Genomic DNA, 27,500 nt, shown 5'->3' with positions numbered 1-27,500 from the left:
TTTCTTTCCAAGCAAGATGTACTACAATGTTTAACGCCTGACTTATAAAAATCAACTCAATTACACGAATGCCCAAAGTGATTTCTTGAACTGATATTATCCGTTAAGTTCAATTTTCTTGAGACATTGCCTTCATAAGAATAACAACAGTAATAATAATAATAAGAAGGAATTATCACTCATTCATGTCGCAGTACCAGAGGAGATGCGAAACAAAGAGAAAAAATTGATAAGTCTCAAGACCTGAAAATAGAAATAAAAAGGATATGGGATATGCCAGTGGAAATTGTACAGTACCCATAATCACAGGAACTATATCTGAAGCAGCTCCAGAACTTACGCAGAAGAGCGTGCTATTAGAAACAGCTCACATAGTGAGGAAAAGTGATGGAGGGTGGATGATCAACATACCAATTTGCAGCCCTCTATCCTCAGTAGTTTTTAAGATCTGAGGGCTGACAGAAAAAGTCCGCACGGACAGACAAATAGCCATCTCAATAGTGTTCTTTTACAGGAAACTAAAAGGAAACTAAAAATTAAATAAATAACTTTAAAAGTAGTTTCATATGACAAATATCTAAACATATATATATATATATATATATATATATATATATATATATATATATATATATATATATATATATATATATATATATATATATATACAGTACAATCATATCTATTCACATATACTATCTATACACACACATATCGCATATGTGTACAATTTAAAATTTATCGAGGACGCCTGCCTCACACATAAGAAATATAACGGTATATGTCTTGGAATTATAATACTGCGATGGAAGTGCTGACTGAAATATTCGCACAGAGAGTGTAAAACAGAAAGGTAAAACCTGAACAAGAAATAATAGACTGAAAACTCCAGTTACCTAGAAAGCGAAATGAGTGTAAGCTACCTTGTCGCCGCAGAGAATCGAGAACTCTCGTGAGTATTTATACTTTGTTTCGGGGACATAACAAAGAAATGAGGGAAAAGAAATGCACCAAGGAAAATAATGATTAAAACTCACCCAAGTTAATAAGTATTTTAGACTACTATATGATTAATTCAGACGAATCAAATGCTTTAAGGAGGTGGTTCGTACCTGCTGAGGAAATGAAAGCATTTCAAAAGCGAGACGGAAAACCTGCCTAACTAAAATCATCTACTGAATTATGTGGCAATCGCCCAGTTTTACAGACCTCGTAATATTTTCACTTTTGGGTTACAGACCTCGTAATATTTTCACTTTTGGGTTACAGACCTCGTAATATTTTCACTTTTGGGTTACAGACCTCGTAATATTTTCACTTTTGGTTCGTGACATTAAAACCCAAAAGAACACCACATTATTCAGATATAAAAAAAAAAAAGCTTTAGGACAAATCTCGATTCAGATTACGCATCTACTGCCTACTTATCCTGTCGGATTCCGAAGACGTAAATATACGACATTGCTCTCCTAAAAACATCAGGTATCCCACGTCTGCCGCGGGAGGTTCGAGAGGAGAGGGGACGGGGGTTGGGAGGTGGCCTCTTAATGAAAACATGGGTCACTGGGTTCTCCACCTAGGCCGAAGAGGAGACCCATTCTGAAGAAGAGTGGCCTCCAGGCCCCTCTGGAAATCACCAGTAGAGGGTTCCTTCCGCTGACGGGAGAACCCTACGCCTCCTCAGAGTCCCCAGGGGAGCGCTAAAATAATGACTTTGAATTGGTTTAATATTGAAAGAACGCAATTCGGGTCCTATTCACTACGATTTCTTGAAGACGCTGGATCCATTCCACCAGACAGTTATATAGAATATACAATTTAAGCCGAAGGCCAAGCGCTAAGACGTATGAGGTCATTCAGCGATGAGGTTTAAAAGGTGTAACAGGAGGAAAACCTCGCAGTTGCACTATGAAACTATTGTCATGAGGGGGCTGAGGAAAGTAAGATGGAAGAAAGACAATATGAATGTAGGTACAGTAAAAGGAACGAGAGGGGTTGCAGCATGGGGTCGAAGGGACGCTGCAAAGAATCTCAAGCACTGCCTACAGTGCACCGCATGAGGTGCACAGACGGCACTACCACCCTGCGGGGAACGTGCCACCAAAGACTTCGGCTGAAATTGGAGCAGACTCCGAGTCCCTGAGGTCACAGAGGATGAAGGATGGGACTGCTGAATAGAACCTGTGACTTCGAGGAATGGCAGAGAGCTGGCGCTGGATTATGTATCTTATTTTTTTTTAATATTAGAGTAAATAAAATTTAATATTAGAAACAATCCCTTGGGGATTCCGGCCCTCGGGGATTCCGGAGGGAGCATTAATTCACCAGTCGAGCGGAGGGACCCTCATCCTGTGCTTCCCAGGGAAGCCTGATGGCCATTATTCCCCTGAGGTTAAACCACAGAGACAGGGAAAGAGTAATATACTTTAATTGACTGACTGACTGATTCGATACCATTTGGTGTCACAACAACAATGGTCATCGAGGCCTAAAAATATGTTTGCAAAATAATTTATATCCATAAAAGCAAGATGAATGGTAACAAACGTATATATTTCATAAGTTATGAAATTATATAAAATCATAAAAGCTCTTACAACAGTATGCTGTTACATAAATTTGCCAATAAAGTTCACTTCTTTTGTTAACGTCATTGGAATCTGAAATGGCGCAGACATAAAACAAGTAAAAAATGCGCCGAAGATTCTTCGGCGCAATCGAGTTTTCTGTGCAGCCGCTACAGCGTATAATTAAGGCCACCGAAAATAGATCTATCTTTCGGTGGTCTCGGTATAATGCTGTATAGGCTGCGGCCCATGAAACTTTAACCACTGCCCGATGGTGGCCTATCCAATATCGTTGCCAGAAGCACGATTATGGCTAACTTTAACCTTAAATAAAATAAATACTACTGAGGCTAGAGGGCTGCAATTTGGTATGTTTGATGATTGGAGGTTGGATGATTAACATACCAATTTGCAGCCCTCTAGCCTCTGTAGTTTTTAAGATCTGAGGGCGGACAGAAAAAGTGCGACAGACAGACAAGCCGGCACAATAGTTTTCTTTTACAGAAAACTATTAAACCAAGACAAGAAAGAAATTGCAAAAAATAAAGTAAATAATGTACTAAAAAAAAATACACTAAAAACAAACAAAATTACCGACGACTTTTGAGAGAGAGAGAGAGAGAGAGAGAGAGAGAGAGAGAGAGAGAGAGAGAGAGAGAGAGTCCACAAGTTTAGATCAATCTCGCTTTTAGAATTAACGTATATTATCCTGACAAAACAAGTTCGTGATTGCAGATGACATTTTTAAAAAATAAGGGCATTTCGTCTACTAGTATTAACTGGTGGAGTTCCTCAGTAAAACTGTTGTTCTTCAAACAACGCAACGAAAGAAATTACTTCAACACTGCTGGAATTGCAAACATGTATACACTAGCAACTGCAACATGTATACACAAGAAATTCCAAACATGTATACACAAGCAATTTCAAACATGTATGCATTAGCAATTGCAAACATGTGTACACTAGCAATTGCAACATGTATGCACTAGCAACTGCAGCATGTATACACTAGAAATTGCAAACATGTATGCACTAGCAATTGCAAACATGTATACACTAGAAATTGCAAACATGTAAGCACTAGCAATTGCAAATATGTATGCACTAGCAATTGCAAGTTGTATACACAAGAAATTGCAAACATGTATACACAAGCAATTTCAAACATGTATGTACTAGCAATTGCAAACATGTGTACACTAGCAACTGCAACATGTATGCACTAGCAACTGCAACATGTATACACTAGAAATTGCAAACATGTATGCACTAGCAATTGCAAACATGTATGCACTAGCAATTGCAACATGTATACACTAGCAATTGCAAACATGTATACACAAGCAATTGCAAACATGTATACACTAGCAATTGTAACATGTATACACTAGCAATTGCAACATATATACACTAGCAATTGCAACGTGTATTAACTAGCAATTGCAAATATATATACACAAGCAATTGCAAACATGTATGTACTAGCAATTACAACATGTATACACTAGCAATTGCAACATGTATTCACTACCAATTGCAAACATACACAAGTAATTGCAAACATGTATGCACTAGCAATTGCAACAAGTATACACTAGCAATTGCAAACATGTATACACAAGTAACTGCAAACATGCATACACTAGCAATAGCAAAAAGTACACACTAGCAATTGAAACATGTTTACACTACAAATTGCAAACATGTATACACTAGCAATTGCAAACATGTATGCACTAGCAACTGCAACATGTATACTCTAGCAATTGCAACATGTATACAAAAGGAATTGCAAACATGCATGCACTAGCAATTGCAACATGTATGCACTAGCAACTGCAACATGTATACACTAGCAATTGCAACATGTATGCACTAGCAATTGCAACATGTATGCACTAGCAACTGCAACATGTATACACTGGCAATTGCAACATGTATGCACTAGCAATTGCAACACGTATGCACTAGCAATTGCAACATGTATACACTAGCAATTGCAACATGTATGCACTAGCAACTGCAACAGGTAGGCACTAGCAATTGCAACATGTATACACTAGCAATTGCTAACATGTATACACAAGCAATTGAAAACATGTATGTACTAGCAATTGCAACATGTATACACAAGCAATTGCAAACATGCATGCACTAGCAATTGCAACATGTATTCACTAGCAATTGCAACATGTATACACTAGCAATTGCAACATGTATACACTAGCAATTACAAACATGTATACACAAGCAATTGCAAACATGAATGCACTAGCAACTGCAACATGTATACATCAGCAATTGCAAACATGTATGCACTAGCAATTGCAACATGTATACACCAGCAATTGCAACATGTATATGCCAGCAATTGCAAACATGTATTCACTAGCAATTGCAAACATGTATACACAAGCAAATGCAAACATGTATGCACTAGCAATTGCAACATGTATGCAGAAGCAATTGCAACAAGTATACAACAGCAATTGGAAACATGTATACATAAGGAATTGCAAACATGTATACACTAGCAATTGCAAAAAGTACACACTAGCAATTGCAACATGTATACACTAGCAATTGCAAACATGTATACACAAGCAAATGCAAACATCTATGCACTAGCAATTGCAACATGTATATACCAGCAATTGCAACATGTATTCACTAGCAACTGCAACGTGTATTCACTAGCAATTGCAAACATGTATACATAAGCAATTGAGAACAGGAATGCACTAGGAATTGCGACATTTATACACAAGTAATTGCAACAAGTATACAAGAGCAATTGCAACATGTACACACAAGCAATTGCAAACAGTACACACTAGCAATTGCAACATGTATACATAGAAATTGCAAACATCTATACACAAGCAATTGCAAACATGTATGCACTAGCAACTGCAGCATGTATACACTAGCAATTGCAAACACTTATACACTAGCAATTGCAAACATCTATGCACTAGCAACTGCAACATGTATACACAAGCAATTGCAAACATGTATACACAAGCAATTGCAAACATGTATACACAATTGCAAGCATGTATAAGCTAGCAATTGCAAACATGTATACATAATTGCAAGCATGTATACACTAGCAACTTCAAACATATATACAAAGGCAATTGCAAGCATGTATACACAAGCAATTACAAACATGTATACACAAGCAATTGCAAATATGTATACACAATTACAAGCATGTATACACTACTAACTGCAAACATGTATACACAAGCAATTGCAAACGTATACACAAGCAATTGCAAACATGTATACACAATTGCAAGCTTGTATACACTGCCAACTGCAAACATGTATACACAAGCAACTGGAGACATGTATACACTACAAAAATCTTTCAGTGTGGTCTCTAGCCCGGATACAACGCAGACTTGAGCAAGTAGCTAAAGACCAAGGTAGGTTTGCACTGATCACAAAGCATTAATGCAACTTGCAACAAAACTTAGTGATCTGATGCAAGTTGCAATAGATCATAATGAACCCTGAACGCAAACAGACTAATAATATTAAGGAAACTAAGAACGCAAAGTTAACTTTCTGGCATCAGAATTGCCACGCAGTGTCAGACCAAGTGAAGTCATAATGAAGTCAGAATTTGTCATAAAAAAAAAAGTAATGCATCTGGTTAATGGATTCGGGGTTAATTATCAAAGGTATCTTAGTGATGCTCTACTAATCCCAGTCGTAATCGCATTATCCACAAAGAGCATGAATAAATTAGGATGAAGCGCATATCAAGGAACGCACGGAATACCAATAATATAAATACAAGCACACTTCACACACACACACACACCTGTGTGTATGTGTGTGTGTGTATATATATATATATATATATATATATATATATATATATATATATATATATATATATATATATATATATATATATATATATATATATTACTAATATATTTTTAATATTTCTCTTATACTCCTGAGGACTATCATTCCGTTCCGATGTACTGATGCGCATAAGAGAGAGAGAGAGAGAGAGAGAGAGAGAGAGAGAGAGAGAGAGAGAGAGAGAGAGAGAGATAATTTCAATATACTTCTCATACTTCTCGGGGCTTTCCTGTGAGTTTAGAGGAAATTATCATTTGAATTCCCTTTTACTTCAGTACGTCTGATGGCATATATTGATATCTGGGGAGGGAGAGGAGAGAGAGAGAGAGAGAGAGAGAGAGAGAGAGAGAGAGAGAGAGAGAGAGAGAGAGTTAAGGTCATGTATCCCTTGTAAAGAGCAGAAGGGAGGCAAAATAAATCCCCATGACAGCTCCATAAATCCCACCTCTTCTATCCCTCACTCTAAAGTTGCTCTCCATCTTACGAACTGATGCTACATTTAAAGACCCTCTCAGTATATATGTTGTGAATCATCAAACAGGAATCTATGAGAGATGATTAAAAGCAACCACCCCCCACCCTTTACCACTTGCCTTCGTACCAGTCGTGATTTACATGCAATCTCTCTCTCTCTCTCTCTCTCTCTCTCTCTCTCTCTCTCTCTCTCTATAAGCAATTCATTATATCAGATATACTGGGGTAAGAGGGATTTCAACTAATCTCACAGGAAAGTCCCGAGAATTATAAAAAGTACATTGAAACTCTCTCTCTCTCTCTCTCTCTCTCTCTCTCTCTCTCTCTCTCTCCAGATAGCAATGCATACCATCTTGCTTCGGTTGCATGCAGTGTTGATAGTGTATGCAGGCGGGAGCCCCTGTACCGATTCAGTCAAATAATTCGTCCCTGTTTTGACAAACTGGTTTATCCCATTTTTTTAGTTTTTGAGTTTTCCAGCAAAAGTGTCTCAGTTTTTGATACTCTGTAACACATAAAAATTTCACCTCAGTTGCCTGTGTTGTAACATTTTCCAATAAAATTTCCACAAAATATGAGCTAATTGGCTCTGAATATCAAAATCTTTGAAGATTATTTTCTCAGAATGAGGGAAAAATGGCTTATGCCAGTTCGTTAAACTAGGGACGAATTACACCATCTCCTTTAACAGGATATTAACTTAGGTCAGTTATTCACTCGCGATTCAAAATATAACTAATTCCTTTCGACCCTCATCTTAGGACTTCAGGAACTTCCTAACTTCTTATTCCTAAATATGTATGTTTTACATTTAAAAGCTCAATACTGCTTTACATCTGAATGAATAAAATCGCATAAACACTGGAGAAGTCAAGTCTGTCAACAAGTTGGTAAGAATTTCTAGATCACATCTGACGCTCTCGTATTGAGAAACACTTAGTTGGTTCACTGCCTCTTGAACCAGATTGCTAAGCTTTCTAGCGAGCTCCATTAATCATTCTTTTCACAATGCAAGCTCGTTAACCCGTTCATTAACCCGGATCTTTCCACCAAACCGGCTACCCGCTACAACGTATTTACTGTCACGGAAAGGCGAAATCCACTCACTCACCAGTTCGCTTATAACAACCGTCCCTCGCATCACGGCGATATTTAATGACACACTTAATCCACCGCGGCACATCAAGCTCGTATAACAGCCGCTGTGGCGCCAGGTACATCATTCCACTAACGTAATAGCGGTCTGGTTACTTAATTACTCTTAGGGCAGTTAACACAGCCATCGTCAGCTGAATCTTTATACCGTGTTTCTGTATGAGCGTCGAGCTGGTTCGTTCCGAAATCTGTGTGTTCATCAACGGATGCGCTTGGACGTGATTTGATCCACGGGTAATTGCCAAAACACATGCTTCTCTCTCTCTCTCTCTCTCTCTCTCTCTCTCTCTCTCTATTCAAATGAACATAAGGGAATACTTAAAAATATTCTTTTCATAAGAATGTACAGGCTAGTCATATATTCTGTACCACCTTCCTTAATTTAAATGTGACAAGAGAGAGAGAGAGAGAGAGAGAGAGAGAGAGAGAGAGAGAGAGAGAGAGAGAGAGAGAGATCGAATATGGGTTTAAAGGAGACACAAGAATGTAGTCTTATATTTTGTACCACCTTTCTTAATTCAATGCTAGAGAGAGAGAGAGAGAGAGAGAGAGAGAGAGAGAGAGAGAGAGAGAGAGAGAGAGAGAGAGAGAGAGATGTGCGCCTATAGGATACTCTGCACCAACTTTCTTAATTTAACTGTAGAGAGAGAGAGAGAGAGAGAGAGAGAGAGTATTGTGCGTTTAAAGGAGACACACGAATGTAGTCTTATATTCTGTACCACCTTTCTCAATTTAATGAGAGAGAGAGAGAGAGAGAGAGAGAGAGAGAGAGAGGGAGAGAGAGAGAGAGAGAGGGAGAGACTATTGTGAGAGAGAGAGAGGGAGAGACTATTGTGCGTTTAAAGGAGACACAAGAATGTAGTCTTATATTTTGTATCACCTTTCTTAATTCAATGCTAGAGAGAGAGAGAGAGAGAGAGAGAGAGAGAGAGAGAGAGAGAGAGAGAGAGAGAGAGAGAGATCGTGCGTTTATAGGAGACTCATAACAATGTATATTCATTTATTCTGTACCAACTTTCTTAATTTAACTGTAGAGAGAGAGAGAGAGAGAGAGTCTATGGTGCATTTAAAGGAGACAAAAATGTATAGCCTTCTATTCTGTACCACCTTTCTTAATTTAAATGGAGAGAGAGAGAGAGAGAGAGAGAGAGAGAGAGAGAGAGAGAGAGAGAGAGAGAGAGAGAGAGAGAGAGCAGTGCATATAAATGAGGCATATCCACTACGTTTTGAAAAAAAAAAAATTGCTCTTGACAACTAAATCGTGAACGAGGCTCTAATACATTTACTCGCCATCGAGAAACAAAGGATCCAGTCAATTAAACAGACAATTCGGCATGAGGTGACATATAAAATCAAGATAAAAAGAAGTATTTGGGAACATTTCTGAATATCGAAAGCACTTCTGATAATTCCACGCTAACCAGTCTCACTGGATATTTGATTTTAAGAGAGATTCACCCAGGATTCTGCTGTTCTGTAAAATTGTTAATGTAATTCTTATTATGTCCATAGAACTCAAATTATTAGACAAATGGGAATTTTACCCAAGAATGCTAAATAAATCTTCTCCATATTCTGAAAACAAAATGAGAGTCGTCCATTTCCCGTTTTCCTGAATCAGAGTGGAATTTTATGCGTAATGGGACTGGATTTTGGGGGAATTGGTGGACCTGTCTCGTGAGGGAGGGGGAAGTCAGTAGTGACATAAATAATGCAATGGAGCGTTCGTTTCCCTATCATGGTCCTTTTGTGCTGTTAATTTCGAAGATCCCATCTTGAAACTGGCAAAGTTATTAAAATTCAAAGTCCAGAGCAGGATAAGGAACAAAGCATAACATTATATCGCGACACAGACTGTGGAACTGTTGTGGCTTAGCCAGAGATACCAATCGCTGAATTGGTATGACACTTATTACCTGAGGCATTGAGCAACGTTACTGTGTTTTTGTTTGTTGATTCATTACGGTATTTTGGGGTAAGTGCATCAACCACAAGTAATTTGACCGAAGAGGCAAATCACAAACGTGGTGAAAGGTGGTTTATGAAATTTGGGCTGACAAGCCAAGCGCTGGGGCGCTGTCTGCCATTCGGTAAAAATAAAAAAAAGAAAAATATATTAATATATTGGTTGGAGAGCAAAATAAAGATATCCAGAAAAGAAATAGAGATGAAATACAAGGATCTAATGCTGGAGATGACAGATAACCTTACAGCTGCACTAAAAAGTATAAGTCAGAGGTGTTGAACAGCAAGACTGAAGGAAGGAAATGGGAAGGAAGGTACAGCAAAATCCTACAAAGTGGATGCAGCTAGGGTCCAAAAGGATGCTGCAGACACCCTTTACTAATGCCTACAGTGCACCAGTGAGTTATCACTGGTGGCACCATTCCCCTACGAGGATCACAGCAAAGCTACACAAAGACATGGCAATCATCTCCATGGGAAAGGTTTGGAAAGAAAAGTGGTGATATCTGAATAGGAAGACTGACTTATTTCTCGTATATGAATCTAGAATGTGGACGCTGAATGCAAGCAGAAGAAAAAATGCAGAGGCTGAAACGATGAGGTTAATTGCTTGCAGAAGAGTTGAAATGCTTGCAAATTTGATGTGGATTAAAAATGGTAAACGGGTGGAAAAATGGAAACAACATATTGTGGTCAAAAGGTTAGTACTCTTTGTGAACATACGACGCAATCGTCTCTGTAGATGTTGTCTGTGCAGGGATCTCTTGTCTCGGGAACAACTGTTTATTAGGAGAAGTGGCAATTATTATATATATATATATATATATATATATATATATATATATATATATATATATATATATATATATATATATATATATATATATATATATATATATATATATATATATATATATATATGTACATATATGTGTATATGTATATATATATATATATATATATATATATATATATATATATATATATATATATATATATATATATATATATGTGTGTGTGTGGAAAACATATATACTAAGAGAATAGTTACTAAATCATGTACGAATGACCTCTTAGACATAAAGAACACATATACACACACATGTGTATGTGTATATATATAATATATATATATATATATATATATATATATATATATATATATATATATATATATATATATATATAGACATATATATATAGACACACACATATATATATATATATATATATATATATATATATATATATATATATATATATACATATATATACATACACACACATATATATACAGTATGTGTGTGTGAGTGTGTGTTTATATATATATATATATATATATATATATATATATATATATATATATATATATATATATATATATATATATATATATATATATATATATTTATATATATATAAATACATATAAATATGTATATATATACACACACATACACCTGCACATTACAAATCAAATATCTTCATAAGTAGATCAACATAACGGATACAAATAAACAAATGAGCAAAGCAAAAAGAGGGAAGTACAAACAGTTATGCAAAAAAAAAAAAATCTAATAATGTACACAAAATAACATCACAAAGAACAAACAACACAGCAAGGGACAGCTGCAGTAAAACTTACACGGTCAAGTGAGAATTCTTCGAATAGAATTATTAAGGCGCCCTTGAGACAAATAATCCTTTCTTTGAACGGCCCTTCCTCACCCAGCAACCCACTATTAGCAGGGGCCTTTCTCCCCTGCTCCTACGACGGGGTGCCTCTACACCTGGCGACCCAGAGACATATCTCCCCTACCCCCGCCCCTACCCCGGGGTACCCCAGGTTGTCCCCGGGGGGCACAAAGATAGAGTGAGACCAAGGCAAGAATTCCTTTTGGCATTTCAAACTGCAGTTCGAAAATGGAAATTAATTGCAGGAAAAGCAGATATATATATATATATATATATATATATATATATATATATATATATATATATATATATATATATATATATATACAAGTAAATACTTTAAAAAACTTTATGAGAGAGAGGTGAATAAAAAAAAAGTACCTCTCTATCTCTAAAACATACCGATCAAAATCTATGACGTTATTCATGAGAGAGAGAGAGAGAGAGAGAGAGAGAGAGAGAGAGAGAGAGAGAGAGAGAGAGAGAGAGAGAGAGAGAGAGAGAGAATTAAAAAGAAATAAGTGACCCCCTCTCTGAAACATAAAGTTCGAAATGTAAGACGTTGCTCACGAGAGAGAGAGAGAGAGGGGAATTAAAAAAAACCAGTACCTCTCCCTCTCTGAAACATAAAGATCAAAATCTAAGACGTGACGCAAAAGAGAATTACAGTTCTTTCAGACGAAGTAAAAAAAAAAAAAAAATGGAACGATTCCCTATTATTCAAAAAGTCAAGAAGACAGAAATGAGCTCTTCTTCTCCCTGATGAAAAAGTTAAAAGTTTATCTTGCATCAAAAATATAGACACTTCTCTCTCCCCCTCACGAAAACGTTTCACTTCACTGTAAAGAAAAAAAATATAAAATAAAGAGAATTTCTTATTGCTTCTCGCCTTCCTTGAAAAAAAAAATGATTCAGAAAGAGCTAAAAATAAGAGAAAAATATAATCCTATATTTTCCTGAAGAACATTAAATTCAGACACAGCTGATCGTGAATAAATTAAAAGGAAAACTGGAAAATTGAAATATAATTTCTTATGACGAAAATTAGGTGCAATTTACTTTGAATGCACAAAAATAAAAAATGAAATATTTCCGTGGCATTCCCTGACCAATACAGGGATAAAATTGATTATGAATATTAGGAAAATGTTTTTTGGTTTTTCACAAGAAAATTAAAATCAAAATTAACAAGGCTACAAAAATATTTATTCCTTTACGATGATTGTATATAATTCACCGTGAATTCAAAAGCAAAAAAACAAAAATATATATATATATATATATATATATATATATATATATATATATATATATATATATATATATATGTATATATATATATATATATATATATATATATATATATATATATATATATATGTATATGTATATATATATACAGTATAAAGAACCATACCATTTTCCCTAACGTAAAAAAAGGGTTCAATTCATCATGTATTAGAAATATATTGAAAACGGCGAGAGATATCGCCTATCGTTTTCCCTTCCGGAAAAAATTGCACTTGAATAAAAAAGAATGAAAGAAATAAGTTTTTCTTCGCGATATGAAAAAAGCAAATTAACGAGAATTAAAAAGAACGGGGGAAAAAAAAAGGAAAAAATTAAATTACGTCTTTTTCCCGGCGCAAAACTGCGCTGAGAATAGAATATGAATTAAATAAACGAAAGAAATGGATTCCCTCTTCCTCCAGACGAAAAAAAGGTAGAATATAACATGAATAAAAAAATATAAATGAATTTTTTCCTCGATGAAAAGGAACAGGAACAGAAAAATATGACAAAAAGAAAAAAAAAACTGACTTCCTAACCCCTTCTCTCTAGGCCTGTGAAACATTAATAAAAAAAAAAAGGAATTCCTTCGATTCACGGACGCACAACTGTAGTGAAAATATTAAAACGTACAATAATAAAAGAAATTATCTACTTCTTTCATCCAGCCTCCCACAATATCCCCTTAAGGGGGGAAAAAGTCGAAATATTACGTTACGAGAAAATAAAACCAAACATTTTTTCTAAGTAGACGGCATTCAAATAGAAAAGGTAAATGGAATGAATAAATAATTCCCTTTTCTCCTGAGGGGGGAAATAGGATTCCATGATGGTTCCGCCCACGAAATAAATAAATTAGAAAATTATTATTTTTCTCCCTTACGAAAAGGAATAGCTGAACGCCAACATATGAACAAGTTACATGTTTCATTCATAAACTGCATCAAGGAAATAAATGATAAAAACTAAAAATAGAAACATTTATTTTTTTCCATTACAAAAAGGCATCTAAATACCATCATATAAACAGATTACGTCTTTCCTTCATAACTGCATCAAACAAACAAAAAAATAAATACTAAAGTTAAAATAAAAGAAAATAATTTTTCTCCCTTACGGAAACGCATCTGAATACCATCATATAAACAGATTATATCTTTCCCTCATAACTGCATGAAACAAACAAAAAATAAATAAATAGAAACGTTAAAACAATGATTAAACTACTGTAAAAACAGAAAAAAATAATTATTCTCCCCTACGAAAAGGGATATGAATACCAACATATAAACAGATTACATCTTTCCCTCTTAACTGTACCAAACAAACAAAAAATATATGAATAGAAAAGTTAAAATAAAGATTAAATTACTTTGAAAATAAAAAAAATTATTTTTCTACCTTGCGAAAAGGTATATGAACACAAACAATTTAAAATAAGGATTAAACTACTTTGAAAATAAAAATAAAAACAATTTTTCTACCTTGCGAAAGGGTATATGAACACAAACAAACAAATAACATCTTTCCCTCATAAACTAAAAAAAATAATAATAATAATAAATAGAAAAAATGTAATAAGGAATGAACGACTTTTCCTTCTGCCAGAATGAATAAAAAAAAAAGAATAAAATACTTTCCTTTCGCTGTCTGAAAAAAAAAAAAAGTGTGACAATAACAACCCGTTCATTTCACGCTTGTTTACAGAGAAGCTCAAAGGGTGTTACGTAGATTGACAGAGCAAAAGAAAACGGGAATTAAGAAAACGGGATATTACCCCGGTGTTTATGGTACTGTTATGGGTCTCTTTGTATCTGCTGTTATCACTTTTATTGCCGAGCCACTTAACGGACGGAGGCTAAAAGAACAGATGAAAATAACAACAGCTGGCGGGACACTCCCTCAGTATTAGTTACTCTGCTCAATTCCATATCTATCTATCTATCTATCTATCTATCTATCTATATATATATATATATATATATATATATATATATATATATATATATATATATATATATATATATATATGAATGAATTTTATCACATCATCCTGATTCATATACAAGCATTAAGCTACAAACGTCCTTTAATATCCAATTCGCTCTACCTTGGAAATAATATATTTTCATATATGTTACCCGAAGGGGAATTTTTTTTTTTTAGTTGATAATAAGTTCGTCGTCTCGTGGGCTCGAACCCCGGAAGACAAGAACTCAGGACTACAGTGACGCGCATTTTAACGACACGGTGTGTGTATGTATGGTATGTATTATGTATGTATGTATATAATAAATAAATATGTTGTATATATCTATACACACACACACACACACACACACACACACACACACATATATATATATATATATATATATATATATATATATATATATATATATATATATATATATATATATATATATATATATATATATACACATATATATATATATATATATATATATATATATATATATATATATATATATATATATATATATATATATATATATATATATATATATATATATATATATATATATATATATATATATATATATATATATATATGTATATGCACACATATACATGTATCGAATCCAAAGAACAAACACTTTCCATTTATACTACCCCTTTATTTCCATTCCGTTTTGGTTATGAAAGGAAAGAAATAAAACCGGCAACAATAAAGAATAAAAATATGTATGAACGCCTAGAAAAAACGTATGGAGAAATTTAGAGAATCCTTTATATCAAAATATAAAATTTAGGCCAAAGACCAAGCGCTGGGGCCTATGAGGTCTTCCAGCACTGAAAGGGAAATTAAGAGAAAAGGTTCTAAAGATGAAACAGGAGGGAAACCTCGCAGTAGCACTATGAATCAATTGTTAGAAGAGGGTGGAAAGTACGAAGAAAGAAAGGGAATATGACCAAAGGTACAGTAAAAGGACTGAATGAGGTAGCAGCTTGGAGCCGAAGGGATGCTGCAAGAACGTCAAGTAATGCTTGCAGTGCACCTCGTGTGGTGCACTGACGGTGCTACCCCCCAATACAGGAAAGGCTTCTTTAGAAAGTAAGACCGATTCTACAAGCGGTGAACGTAGATTTAAATTTAGGGCGTTTGAGATCACCCGGGTGCCATTTTCCCGAGAGGTAACCGAGTGCCGGGACCTTTCCCTGAAGAAAGCGGGACGCCATATCTTAAAAACTAACCATAGAATTTTCTTGAAAATAATCTCATTACGTTTCCCTACACCCAAATTACAATACTAATCCTACTACCCTAACCTAACAGAACCTAACCTAGGGGAATGGCAAGAAAACTGGGGTTGATGCAATACTAGCATACATCTCGGGAATTTGCACCCGGGTGAAAAAAACGCGCTGTCTGGATTTCAAGATCTGGGGAAGATTTTTGTAGAGAAAAGCCCACAGGGTAAAGGTGTGACTCAACGATTACAGGGGTGGTTATCCTTGGATCATACATGAGAAATATTGTCTCCCGATACTAACTCCTTTAGCAGCTGGTTGAAGAAAAGGGGAAATATACACTTGACAATATAGCTTCACTCATGAAAGCAACACTGTTATGATTACTCAAACAAGTAATATTTATCCCAAATAATAAATGTGGATTGATAATATCTTCGTTTATTTCAAACTGAATGTGTAACATCAGTAAATAACGAGTAAAAAATACGAAGTTTAACATCAGTAAATAACAAGTAAAAAATGCGCCGAAGTTTCTACGGCGCAAAAGTTTTCTGCACAGCCGCTACAGCGTATAATCAAGGCCACCGAAAATGGATATATCTTTTGGTGGTCGCGGTATAATGCTGTATGAGCCGCGGCCCATGAAACTTTAACCACTGCCCGGTGGTGGCATATCCTATATCGTTGCCAGAGGCATGATTATGGCTAAATTTAACCTTAAATAAAATAAAAGCTACTGAGGCTAGAGGACTGCTATTTGGTATGTTTGATGATTGGAGGGTGGATGATCAACATACCAATTTGCAGCCCTCTATCCTCTGTAGTTTTTAAGATCTGAGGGCGGATAGGAAAAGTGCGGACAGACAAAAGTACGGACAGAACAAAGTGCGGACGGACAGACAAAGCCGGCACAATAGTTTTCTTTTACAGAAAACTAAAAAGTCGGTTTGTTTAAAGATATCTTTTATTAATGTTTACTGAAGTTCTCTCACATCACTGTAAACACCCTTCACGTAATGAAAAATAAATCATATCGTATTAAATTCTTGCTAAAAAAATTTTTTTTTTTTGTACAAGAGCAATGGTACAAAATACAACTGATTTGTTCAAATTGTTTAAAATCTGTCCAATAAAACTCACATTCTCTAGCAAAAGAAGAGGAATCATATCAGCACTTAAAGAAAATAAACCTAGCTATCAGGACACCCATTTTGAACTATATTCCTTCAGGCTGACTCAAGGCATAGAACAGATAGAAGTACCAAAAATTAAAATCAACTCCTCTCTATACAGAGAGAGAGAGAGAGAGAGAGAGAGAGAGAGAGAGAATTATAATCACGCATTACCACTCTGGCAAAAACCAGGTTAGAACTTGGAGTTAAAATTTTATTCTTCACCTTCGCATGAATCGTCAAAACACCTTCTATCCCTCAAAGATTTCCTCATTCTTGAGAAGGTATTAACATGGGTAAAAATAAGAAAAAAAAAAAATAAATAAGACATAAATGATTGCGTTGGGAAAAACCTCAAGAAATGCTGAGAACTTCTCCAGAAACATGGATGGGATGAACGCCGGATTAAATCAGGGACGCCGGAGAACGAGATGACACAATACCTGAGCGAGCTGCATATATATATATATATATATATATATATATATATATATATATATATATATATATATATATATATATATATATATATATATATATATATATATATATATATATATATATTTATCTATCTGCTTGTGTATTTCGCTCTTATTTTTCTCCACTTCATCTTCTTGTGCAGCATCATCGTAATTTGACGTGAATCTTCCCGAATCAGCGAATCATGCAGAGCGGCAGCAGCCACTCGCTCAGGTATTGCGTCATCTCGTTCTCCGGCGTCCCTGATTTAATCCGGCGTTCATCCCGTCCATGTTTCTGGAGAAGTTCTCAGCATTTCTTGAGGTTTTTCCCAACGCAATCATTTATGTCTTATTTATTTTTTTCCTTCTTTTTTACATTCTCAAGAATGAGGCTCGTCTGCCTCCATCATCAAGGGAGATATAACTGTGTGCGTGTGTGTGTGTATATATATATATATATATATGTATGTATATATACATATTTGTATGTATTATATGTATGTATATATATATATATATATATATATATGTGTTTATATATATATATATATATATATGTATATACTACATATATATATATGTATTATATATATGTATATAGATATATATATATATATATATATATATATATATATATATATATATATATATATATATGTATATACACACACACACACACACGAGTATATCTTACTTGATGCTAGAGGCAGACGAGCCTCTAATAATTGTAAATAAAGAATATCCTCTCTTGAACCTTCCGTATTCTTGGGGTAATCTCAGAAAGTTTATATATATATATATATATATATATATATATATATATATATATATATATATATATATGTGTATGTGTGTGTGTGTGTGTGTGTGTGTGTGTGTGTGTGTGTGTATATGTGTGTGCTGTTGAAAACAACTTCCACCTAAAATGCTTTTAAATCATCAAGTCCTGAACCTGCATTATAGCATTGTGAAACGTCTTCCAGATCATATATATAACCTTATATTTAACGTGATTTGTTTCCATTAACCAAATATTAATAAGCAATGTCAATCATAAATACGCAATTCAAGTTCTCATAAAAACAGCACCAGTTACAAGAAACAATATCCTTTGAAGAAGGAAAACATGTGGTTCTGTTCTCAACCTCTTTCAATTTTAAATGAGCCAACAATCACGGAATACTGAAATTCCTAACCTTCCTAAAATCCTAATCTACTTTAGATTTATATTCCCTTCACTTCCAGTTCGTATGTCACCAAGTGGGAATTGGAATATAAGATTTAGGCCACAGGCAAAGCTCTGGGACCCATGAGGTCATTCAGCGCTGAAAGGGAAATCGAGAGTAAAAGGTTTGAAAGGTGTAACAGGAGGAAAACCTCTCAGTTGCACTATGAATCAATTGTTAGGAGAGGGTGGAAAGTAAGACGGAAGAAAGAAGTATGTATTCCTGTAATATTCATGTCCTATAGCTGAGGAACATATTGACAGGATTGTTAAAAAGAAAATATCAAATAAATAATGAAATCTTCAATTTTTTTCAGCTGGGGACAATATTGACAATATTTTTAAAAAGAAAATATTAAATGAGTGATGAAAATCCTCAATTTCTTGTTTCCTTGACATTCATCCCTCCCTGAAGTCATGAAGGGCATATGTCCCTTGTAATCACATCTCTAAGCTTAGGAATAAGACACTAAAAAATTTTTAATACTAGATTCTTATAATAAGAACATATTAAATAAATGTTGAAAATCCTCAAATTTTTTATTTCCATTTCCTTTAAATCTAACTCTCCTTGCAGTCATGAAAGGCGTATGTACCTTGTAATTCACATCTCTAAGCTTAGGAACAAGACACTAAAAAATTTCTAATATTGGATTCTTATAATAAGAACATATTAAATAAATGTTGAAAATCCTCAAATTTGTTTTTCATTTCCTTTAAATCTAACTAGGAACTCCTAAAAATTGGATTGCAGTCTTAAAGGGCCAATTATTTCTTACCCTACCTTCTAATTACAGTCAGGGCATCTCTAAGTTTAGGAACAAGACGCTAAAAAATTGGATTCCTAAAGAGGAAATAATAATAAATGTTGAAGTTAAAAGTTAAGTTTTAAAATCATCAAATTTGTTTTTCCCATTTCCTTTATACATCTAACTCACCTTGCAGTCATGAGGGGCATATGTACCTTGTAATTCACATCTCTAAGCTTAAGAACAAGACGCTAAAAATGACTAAGACTTAATTTAAATTTCAACTCACCTTATAATCATGAAGGTTCTCAACGACACAGGAAAGTTTGGCATCGCGACCGACAGACACCGTGACGTTTTCGATGGGAGCCACGAACCGCGGCTCCCCTTCTTCCACGACATCTGCTGAGAGAGAGAAAGAGAGAGGGAGTGAGATATTATATTGGTTAATGCTCAGAAGAATGTGATATGAAATTAGTTAATGCTCATAGCAATTATTATTCGAGAAGTAAGAGAGAAGAAATAAGTCATTATGCAGAAGCGCTATTACTATGAAATGAAATAGGTGTCAAGTTTCACTGCTATTCGGGGGGAGAGAGAGAGAGAGAGAGAGAGAGAGAGAGAGAGAGAGAGAGAGAGAGAGAGAGAGAGAGAGAGAAAGTTAATACTGAGAACTGTTTTCACAAGCTTTATTTATATTTTCGGAGAAAAGGAGAAAAGTTAATATTCAGAGAGAGAGAGAGAGAGAGAGAGAGAGAGAGAGAGAGAGAGAGTTAATTCTGAGAAATGCTTTCAAAAGATTTATTTATATTCAGAGAGAAGAAAAGTTAATAGAGAGAGAGAGAGAGAGAGAGAGAGAGAGAGAGAGAGAGAGAGTTAATAATGAGAACTATTTTCAAAAGCTTTATTTATATTCAGAGAGAAAGAGAAAAGTTATTACTGAGAGAGAGAGAGAGAGAGAGAGAGAGAGAGAGAGAGAGAGAGAGAGAGAGAGAGAGATTTAATATTGAGAACTGTTTTCATATGTTTTATATTTATTCGGAGAGAGACAGTAAGGTTGATACTCAGAGAGAGAGAGAGAGAGAGAGAGAGAGAGAGAGAGAGAGAGAGAGAGAGAGAAAGTCATCACTGCTATCCAATTATTAACGTGGTTCCGAAAACTTCGAATATGAAATTTACGTAGGCAAAATCAAACATTTTTCCCAAGATAAAGCAATTGTAACCATACATCATAAACAGCTTATTTTAATAAAACTGCCATAAAACTTTACCAATTACATCTAACTTACTTTACTACGCCTTCACTTGTAGGACATGGATTATAGTTGACATCATCAAATAACATTATTTGAATTAAACTTTAAAACACAATCATCATTAAAAGATTAAAAGAAATTCCGCAGGGTTGGATAGAATCTTTTAGAAATAGTTTTATTGCCATACCGTGATTTAGGTCTGCGTGTGGGTGCGTGTGTGTGTGTGTGTGTGTGTGTACACACATATATATATATATATATATATATATATATATATATATATATATACATATATATATATATAATGAATATAAATTTAATGTATATAATATATATATATATACATACATATATATATAAATATACATATATATAATATATATATATATATATATATATATATATATATATATATATATATATATATATATATATATATATATATATATATATATATATATATATATATATAAATATACATATATAAATAATATATATATGCATATAGATATATATAATATATATATATATATATATATAGGCATTTGTGTGTGTATGTGTGTGTGTGTGTGTTACAGGCAGATATTCTCTAAACCAGGCATTTCAACTGCCAGCAGATAGCGAAATGCACTTAGGGACATTTGACCCCCAGGGGACTAGTACTAAACACGGCGAAACAGTGACTCAAAAAAGTGAGTATACCTTAGTTTAACCAGACCACTGAGCTGATTAACAGCTCTCATAGGGCTGGCCCGAAGGATCAGATTTATTTTACGTGGCTAAGAACCAATTGGTTACCTAGCAACAGGACCTAGAGCTTATTGTGGAATCCGAACCACATTATAACGAGAAATGAATTTCTATCACCGGTAATAAAATTCTCTAATTCTTCATTGGCCGGTTGGGGAATCGAACGCTGGCCCAGCAGAGTGCTAGCCGAGAACGATACCAACCGTCCAATAAGGAACTGAAACAGTGACTCACCTAGTACACTGTTTCGCCATGCTCAGTACTAGCCCCTGGGGAATCAAATGTCCCTTAGTTCATATCACTATCTGCCTGAAATTTCAGGCAGTTCTTGAAACGCCTGGTTTTGCTGTCTGCCTGTAACACACACACACACACACATATATATATATATATATATATATATATATATATATATATATATATATATATATATATATATATATATATATATATATATATATATATATATATATATATATATATATATATATATATATATATATATATATATATATATATGCAGACGATGCTGATCTGATCAACAGAACACTACAAAACGTATAAAGTTCGCTTATCAGAACGCATCATACAACCATCTAGAGAAATGGGACTCGCGATCAATTTCATTAAAAAAACCAGAGGTAATGAGGACAGTGTATACACAACGGGACAAAACGACATGAGCTGGAAACACGATTAATCAGACTGAAGATTTCAAACATTTAGGAACCATCACATCCAGGACATGTTCTCTTGAGCTGGAATTGAGCGAAAGACTAAAAATAAAATAAGGGGGCAAATCAAATAATGGTTCACCTGAAAAAAGATCTGGAAATCAAAAATGAAACAAATATATGAATATATATATATATATATATATATATATATATATATATATATATATATATATATATATATATATATATATATATATATATATATATATATATATATATATATATATATACACACACACACAACCTGAATCGAGTTATGACAATGAAACTATCTCTAAAAGATTTTGTCGATATGAGAATAAAGCTTTAGGAAGAATATCTGGAGTCGGGTAACAGGAGTGATTGAGAAATTATGCCATAGGGGAAAATACCCAAGTCCCACATGTCGATAACATAATGATGAATGGGAGATGGATGTGGCTCGTACATGTCTATCGAACCACCCAGGGGAGAACAGAGGTTGGGATTGTCAATTATGAAAGTATAGTTTACTGCTGAGTTCTGTGGCATTAATCAGAAATGCTTTCTTTATTACCAGCCAGAGACGTGTACCGTACAATTAAGAATCCACTTGTAACGGGGGGCGGCATGAGAGTATGAACTATCGTGTGTGTGTGTGTGTGTGGGAGAGAGAGACTGAGAAGAAGACGCCTAAATTTCATAAAACTCAAGTAAATTTAACTAGCTCAGCCAGCTTCCAAAGAGTAATAATTTTAATTTGTGAAAAGGCAGAAAATATGTTTCAGAGAATAGAGCCTTCGAGTCCGATATGAAATGATAGTATTTATTTTTTACAAATTTCTGTTTCTTATAGCGCTGAAAAATTTTTTACTTATTTAATTTTTTTTAATATTGCGAATGAAGTATATTATTTGAAACTTTCTCTGTTTCCTATGAGACCGAAGAATTTTTTACTTGTTTTTTTTTCTCAATATTGGGAATGAAGTATATTTTTCAAAATTTCTTTTTCCTATGAGGTTGAAAAATTTTTACCTGCTTCATTTTTCTTAATCTTGGGAATGAAGTATATTTTTCAAAATTTCTGTTTCCTATAACGCTGAAGAATTTTTTACTTGCTTTTTCTCTTAACGTTGGGAATGAAGTATATCTTTTAAAATTTCTATTTCCTGCGAGGCTGAAAATTTTTTACTTGTTCTTTTTTTCTTAATATTGGGAATGAAGTATATTTGTCAAAATTTCTGTTTCCTATAACGCTGAAGAATTTTTTATTTGATTTTATTTTCTCAATAATGGGAATGAAGTCGATTAAGCCTATAAGGAAGCTCACTTTAAAAGCCAATGGGCTTTTAGGTCTCTCCCATATAGATGTTTGCCTTTTTTGAAGTAAAATAAATATTATTTAATATCTCTCACAGTGAAGTCTATTCTTATGCATTCCGCCAATTCCATTCTGGGCTAAGTAAGGCCATTAATGATAACTACCAACTGGGACACTAAGTAAATAATTTATGTGGTTAAGTAAGGTCATTAGCGATACCTACTAACTGGGCCATTAATTAAAAAAAAATTATATGGTCAAATCAGGTCATTAGCGATACCTACCAACTGGGCCACAAGTTTAAAAAATTATATGGTCAAATCAGGTCGTTAGCGATACCAACCAACTGGGTCATTAAGTAAAAAAAATTATATGGTCAAATGAGGTCACTAGCGATAACTACCAACTGGGTCACTAAGTAAAAAAACTACATGGTCAAATGAGGTCATTAGCGATACCTACCAACTGAGTCATTAAGAAAAAAAATAATAGTCAAATGAGGTCATTAGCGATACCTACCGACTGGGTCATTAAGTAAAAAAATTATATGGTCAAATGAGGTCATGAGCGATACCTACCAACTGGGTCATTAAGTAAAAAAAAATTATATGGTCAAATCAGGTCATAAACGATACCTACCAACTGGGTCACTAAGTAAAAAAATTATATGGTCAAATGAGGTCATTAGCGATACCTACCAACTGGGTCATTAAGTAAAAAAATTATAGTCAAATGAGGTCATTAGCGATACCTACCAAATGGGTTATTAAGTAAAAAATTATGTGGTCAAATGAGGTCATAAGCGATACCTACCAACTGGGTCATTAAGTAAAAAAATTATATGGTCAAATAAGGTCAATAGCGATACCTGCCAACTGGGTCATTAGGTAAAAAAATTATATGGTCAAATGAGGTCATTAGCGATACCTACCAACTGGGTCACTAAGTAAAAAAACTTATGGTCAAATGAGGTCATTAGCGATACCTACCAACTGGGTCATTAAGTAAAAAAATTATATGGTCATTAAGATACCAACCAAGTGGCTCATTAAGTAAAAAAAATTATATGGTCAAATGAGGTCATTGGCGATACCTACCAACTGGATCATTAAGTAAAAAAATTATATGGTCAAATGACGTCATTAGTGATACCTACCAACTGGGCCACTGAGTAAAAACCTCACATATTTTTAAATTTAGAAACTGGCGTTAAAAATTTAAAGTAAAATATCCAATACAATAAACTTATGCTTTATATGTAGTGTATAATAAGTTAAGAACGCATTTTATAGTATTTTTGAAAGGTTTCTATTTTTTTCATTAGCGTCTTTAGATAAAATTGGCCGTTAAAATGACTGATAATCATGAATATTTACGACAAACCAGCAAGTATAAAATTATCTCCCATGTACCAGTCAACAAGAGTACAACAAAGGGGCAAAACGGATAAAATGAATAAGTGAAACAAAATATATAAATAAATAAATAAATAACAGACATTTACGTAAATCAATAGCATGCATCTGTCAGAAACCACAAGTGTGAACAAGTAAAAAATGCACCGAAGTTTCTTGCGCAATCGGGTTTTCTGTACAGCGTATAATCAAGACCACCGAAAATAGATCTACCTTTCGGTGATCTCGGTATAATGCTGTATGACCCGCGTCCCATGAAACTTTAACCACGGCCCGGTGGTGGTGTATCCTACTGTATATCGTTGCCAGAAGCACGATTATGACTAATTTTAAACTTAAAATAGTTTAAAAACTGCTGAGGCTAGAGGGCTGCATTTGGTATGCCTGATGATTGGAGGGTAGATGATCAAAATGCCAATTTGCAACCGTCTAGCCTCAGCAGTTTTTAAGATCTGAGGGCGGACAGAAAAATTGCAGACAAAATAAATTGCGGACGGACAGACAAAGCCGGCACAATAGTTTTCTTTTACAGAAAACTAAAAGGTTAAAGAAATCGATACAGAAAATAAGTCAATCAATCAGTCAAACATCCACTGTCATTTCTCCATCGATAAACAGCCGTACACAAATTAACAACAGAATTAAATGAATAAATGCAAAATGACAATATGAATAAATTATAAAATAAATATAAATAAGAATCTATTAGGTAAGCAAAAATACATAAAATAAATAACAGAATTAAAAAAAAAAAATGACAATATGCATAAATTATAAATAAATATGAATTAGAAACAATTCTAGTCAGGTGTCTGAGGCGGCAGCAAATCGGATTACCTGCTCCACGTAAATCGCTTTCGCAATACGCTAAGGACTTCATTTATAAGCGTGGAATACAACTTCGTTCATTGTACACACACACACATATATATATTATATATATATATATATATATATATATATATATATATATATATATATATATATATTATATATATATATGCATACACACAAAACACAGGTAGGCGACGGCCAGTAGGACACGTCAGTGTTTTCGGCCTTCTTTGTATAAGATTCTCTGATGATGTAATTGAGTTATTACGAAACGTTGGAAATGAAGAATTATGCTAAATTTAGTACGTTTCCATGGTCCACCTTCGCACTGAGATATACATAATAATATATATATTATAATTCTGTATATATATATAATTATATATATATATATATATATATATATATATATATATATATTTCAATGATATATATAAAATATATATAGCTTGTCAAAATATTTGTATTTAAATATACAAGAAAATACCAGAGCTTGTCAAAAATTTGTATTTAAATATGCCCTTAAAATTAACAAAATTGCGGTATATTAATTTGGTGGAAATGAATGATATGTTTTGTATAATAATGGAAGAGGTGTGACAGAATTTAGACGCTTAGTTTTAATTTGCTTTATATGTTATATTACACATTTGGTAAACACCTCCGTCAAAATAGATTATAAGTGTATAAATGTTTTATAATAATGAATGCATACATAAATATTTAGACATTAACAGTCTCATAATGATACCCCTAATATACTTAATAACATTTATATATTATATTGGGAATACATATAAAGGAAATACATCATGGTAACACCTTTGATAAAATAGATTATATATATGTATAAATGTATATATATATATATGAATACATACATAAATACATATAGATTCTTACAGTCTCAAATGCTAAGCCACAAATACCACTTTCACGCGTTGTTTATTTCGATGAATGAATAAACAACACGGAAATAACCTACACTGAAATTCTGTCTGTCATTATGCAGTAATATATTGATAACTGATATATATAATATATATATATATATATATATATATATATATATATATATATATGTATGTATATATATATGTATGTATAGAAACCAGAGTGAGACCAACAGCTGTTTGTAAAGAACATATACTTTTTCTAATGATGCTTTGACCTTGGATTTTATTATTCGTTACACTTACATTACTGTCCTTTAGTTTAATCGACCCTCTAAGTTGATATTATATATATATATATATATATATATATATATATATATATATATATATATATATATATGTGTGTGTGTGTGTGAATCTCTCTTTCTGTACATTTCTCTATATATCTCTCTCTCTCTCTCTCTCTCTCTCTCTCT

The 27,500-nt window shown here is 33.7% G+C and overlaps 1 protein-coding gene across 6 annotated transcripts in view; it reads right to left on the bottom strand.

Moving 5' to 3' along the window:
* The window catches only part of LOC136825292 (neurotrimin-like), a 1,287,566-nt gene that overhangs the window by 222,625 nt on the left and 1,037,441 nt on the right, over positions 1–27,500 (bottom strand). For 4 of the 6 annotated variants that reach the window (XM_067081391.1, XM_067081392.1, XM_067081393.1 and 1 more), the window contains one exon: positions 20,147–20,262. In XM_067081391.1, coding sequence (XP_066937492.1) covers positions 20,147–20,262 — 116 coding nt within the window. The remainder of the gene's footprint in view (positions 1–20,146; positions 20,263–27,500) is intronic. The other 2 variants (XM_067081396.1, XM_067081395.1) reach the window with 1 other exon arrangement.

This window comes from Macrobrachium rosenbergii, chromosome 37 (genome assembly GCF_040412425.1).
Source record: "Macrobrachium rosenbergii isolate ZJJX-2024 chromosome 37, ASM4041242v1, whole genome shotgun sequence".
Classification (NCBI taxonomy): domain Eukaryota; kingdom Metazoa; phylum Arthropoda; class Malacostraca; order Decapoda; family Palaemonidae; genus Macrobrachium; species Macrobrachium rosenbergii.
Note: the sequence above shows the minus strand (reverse complement) of the source record. Positions and strands in the feature narration are given on the sequence as shown.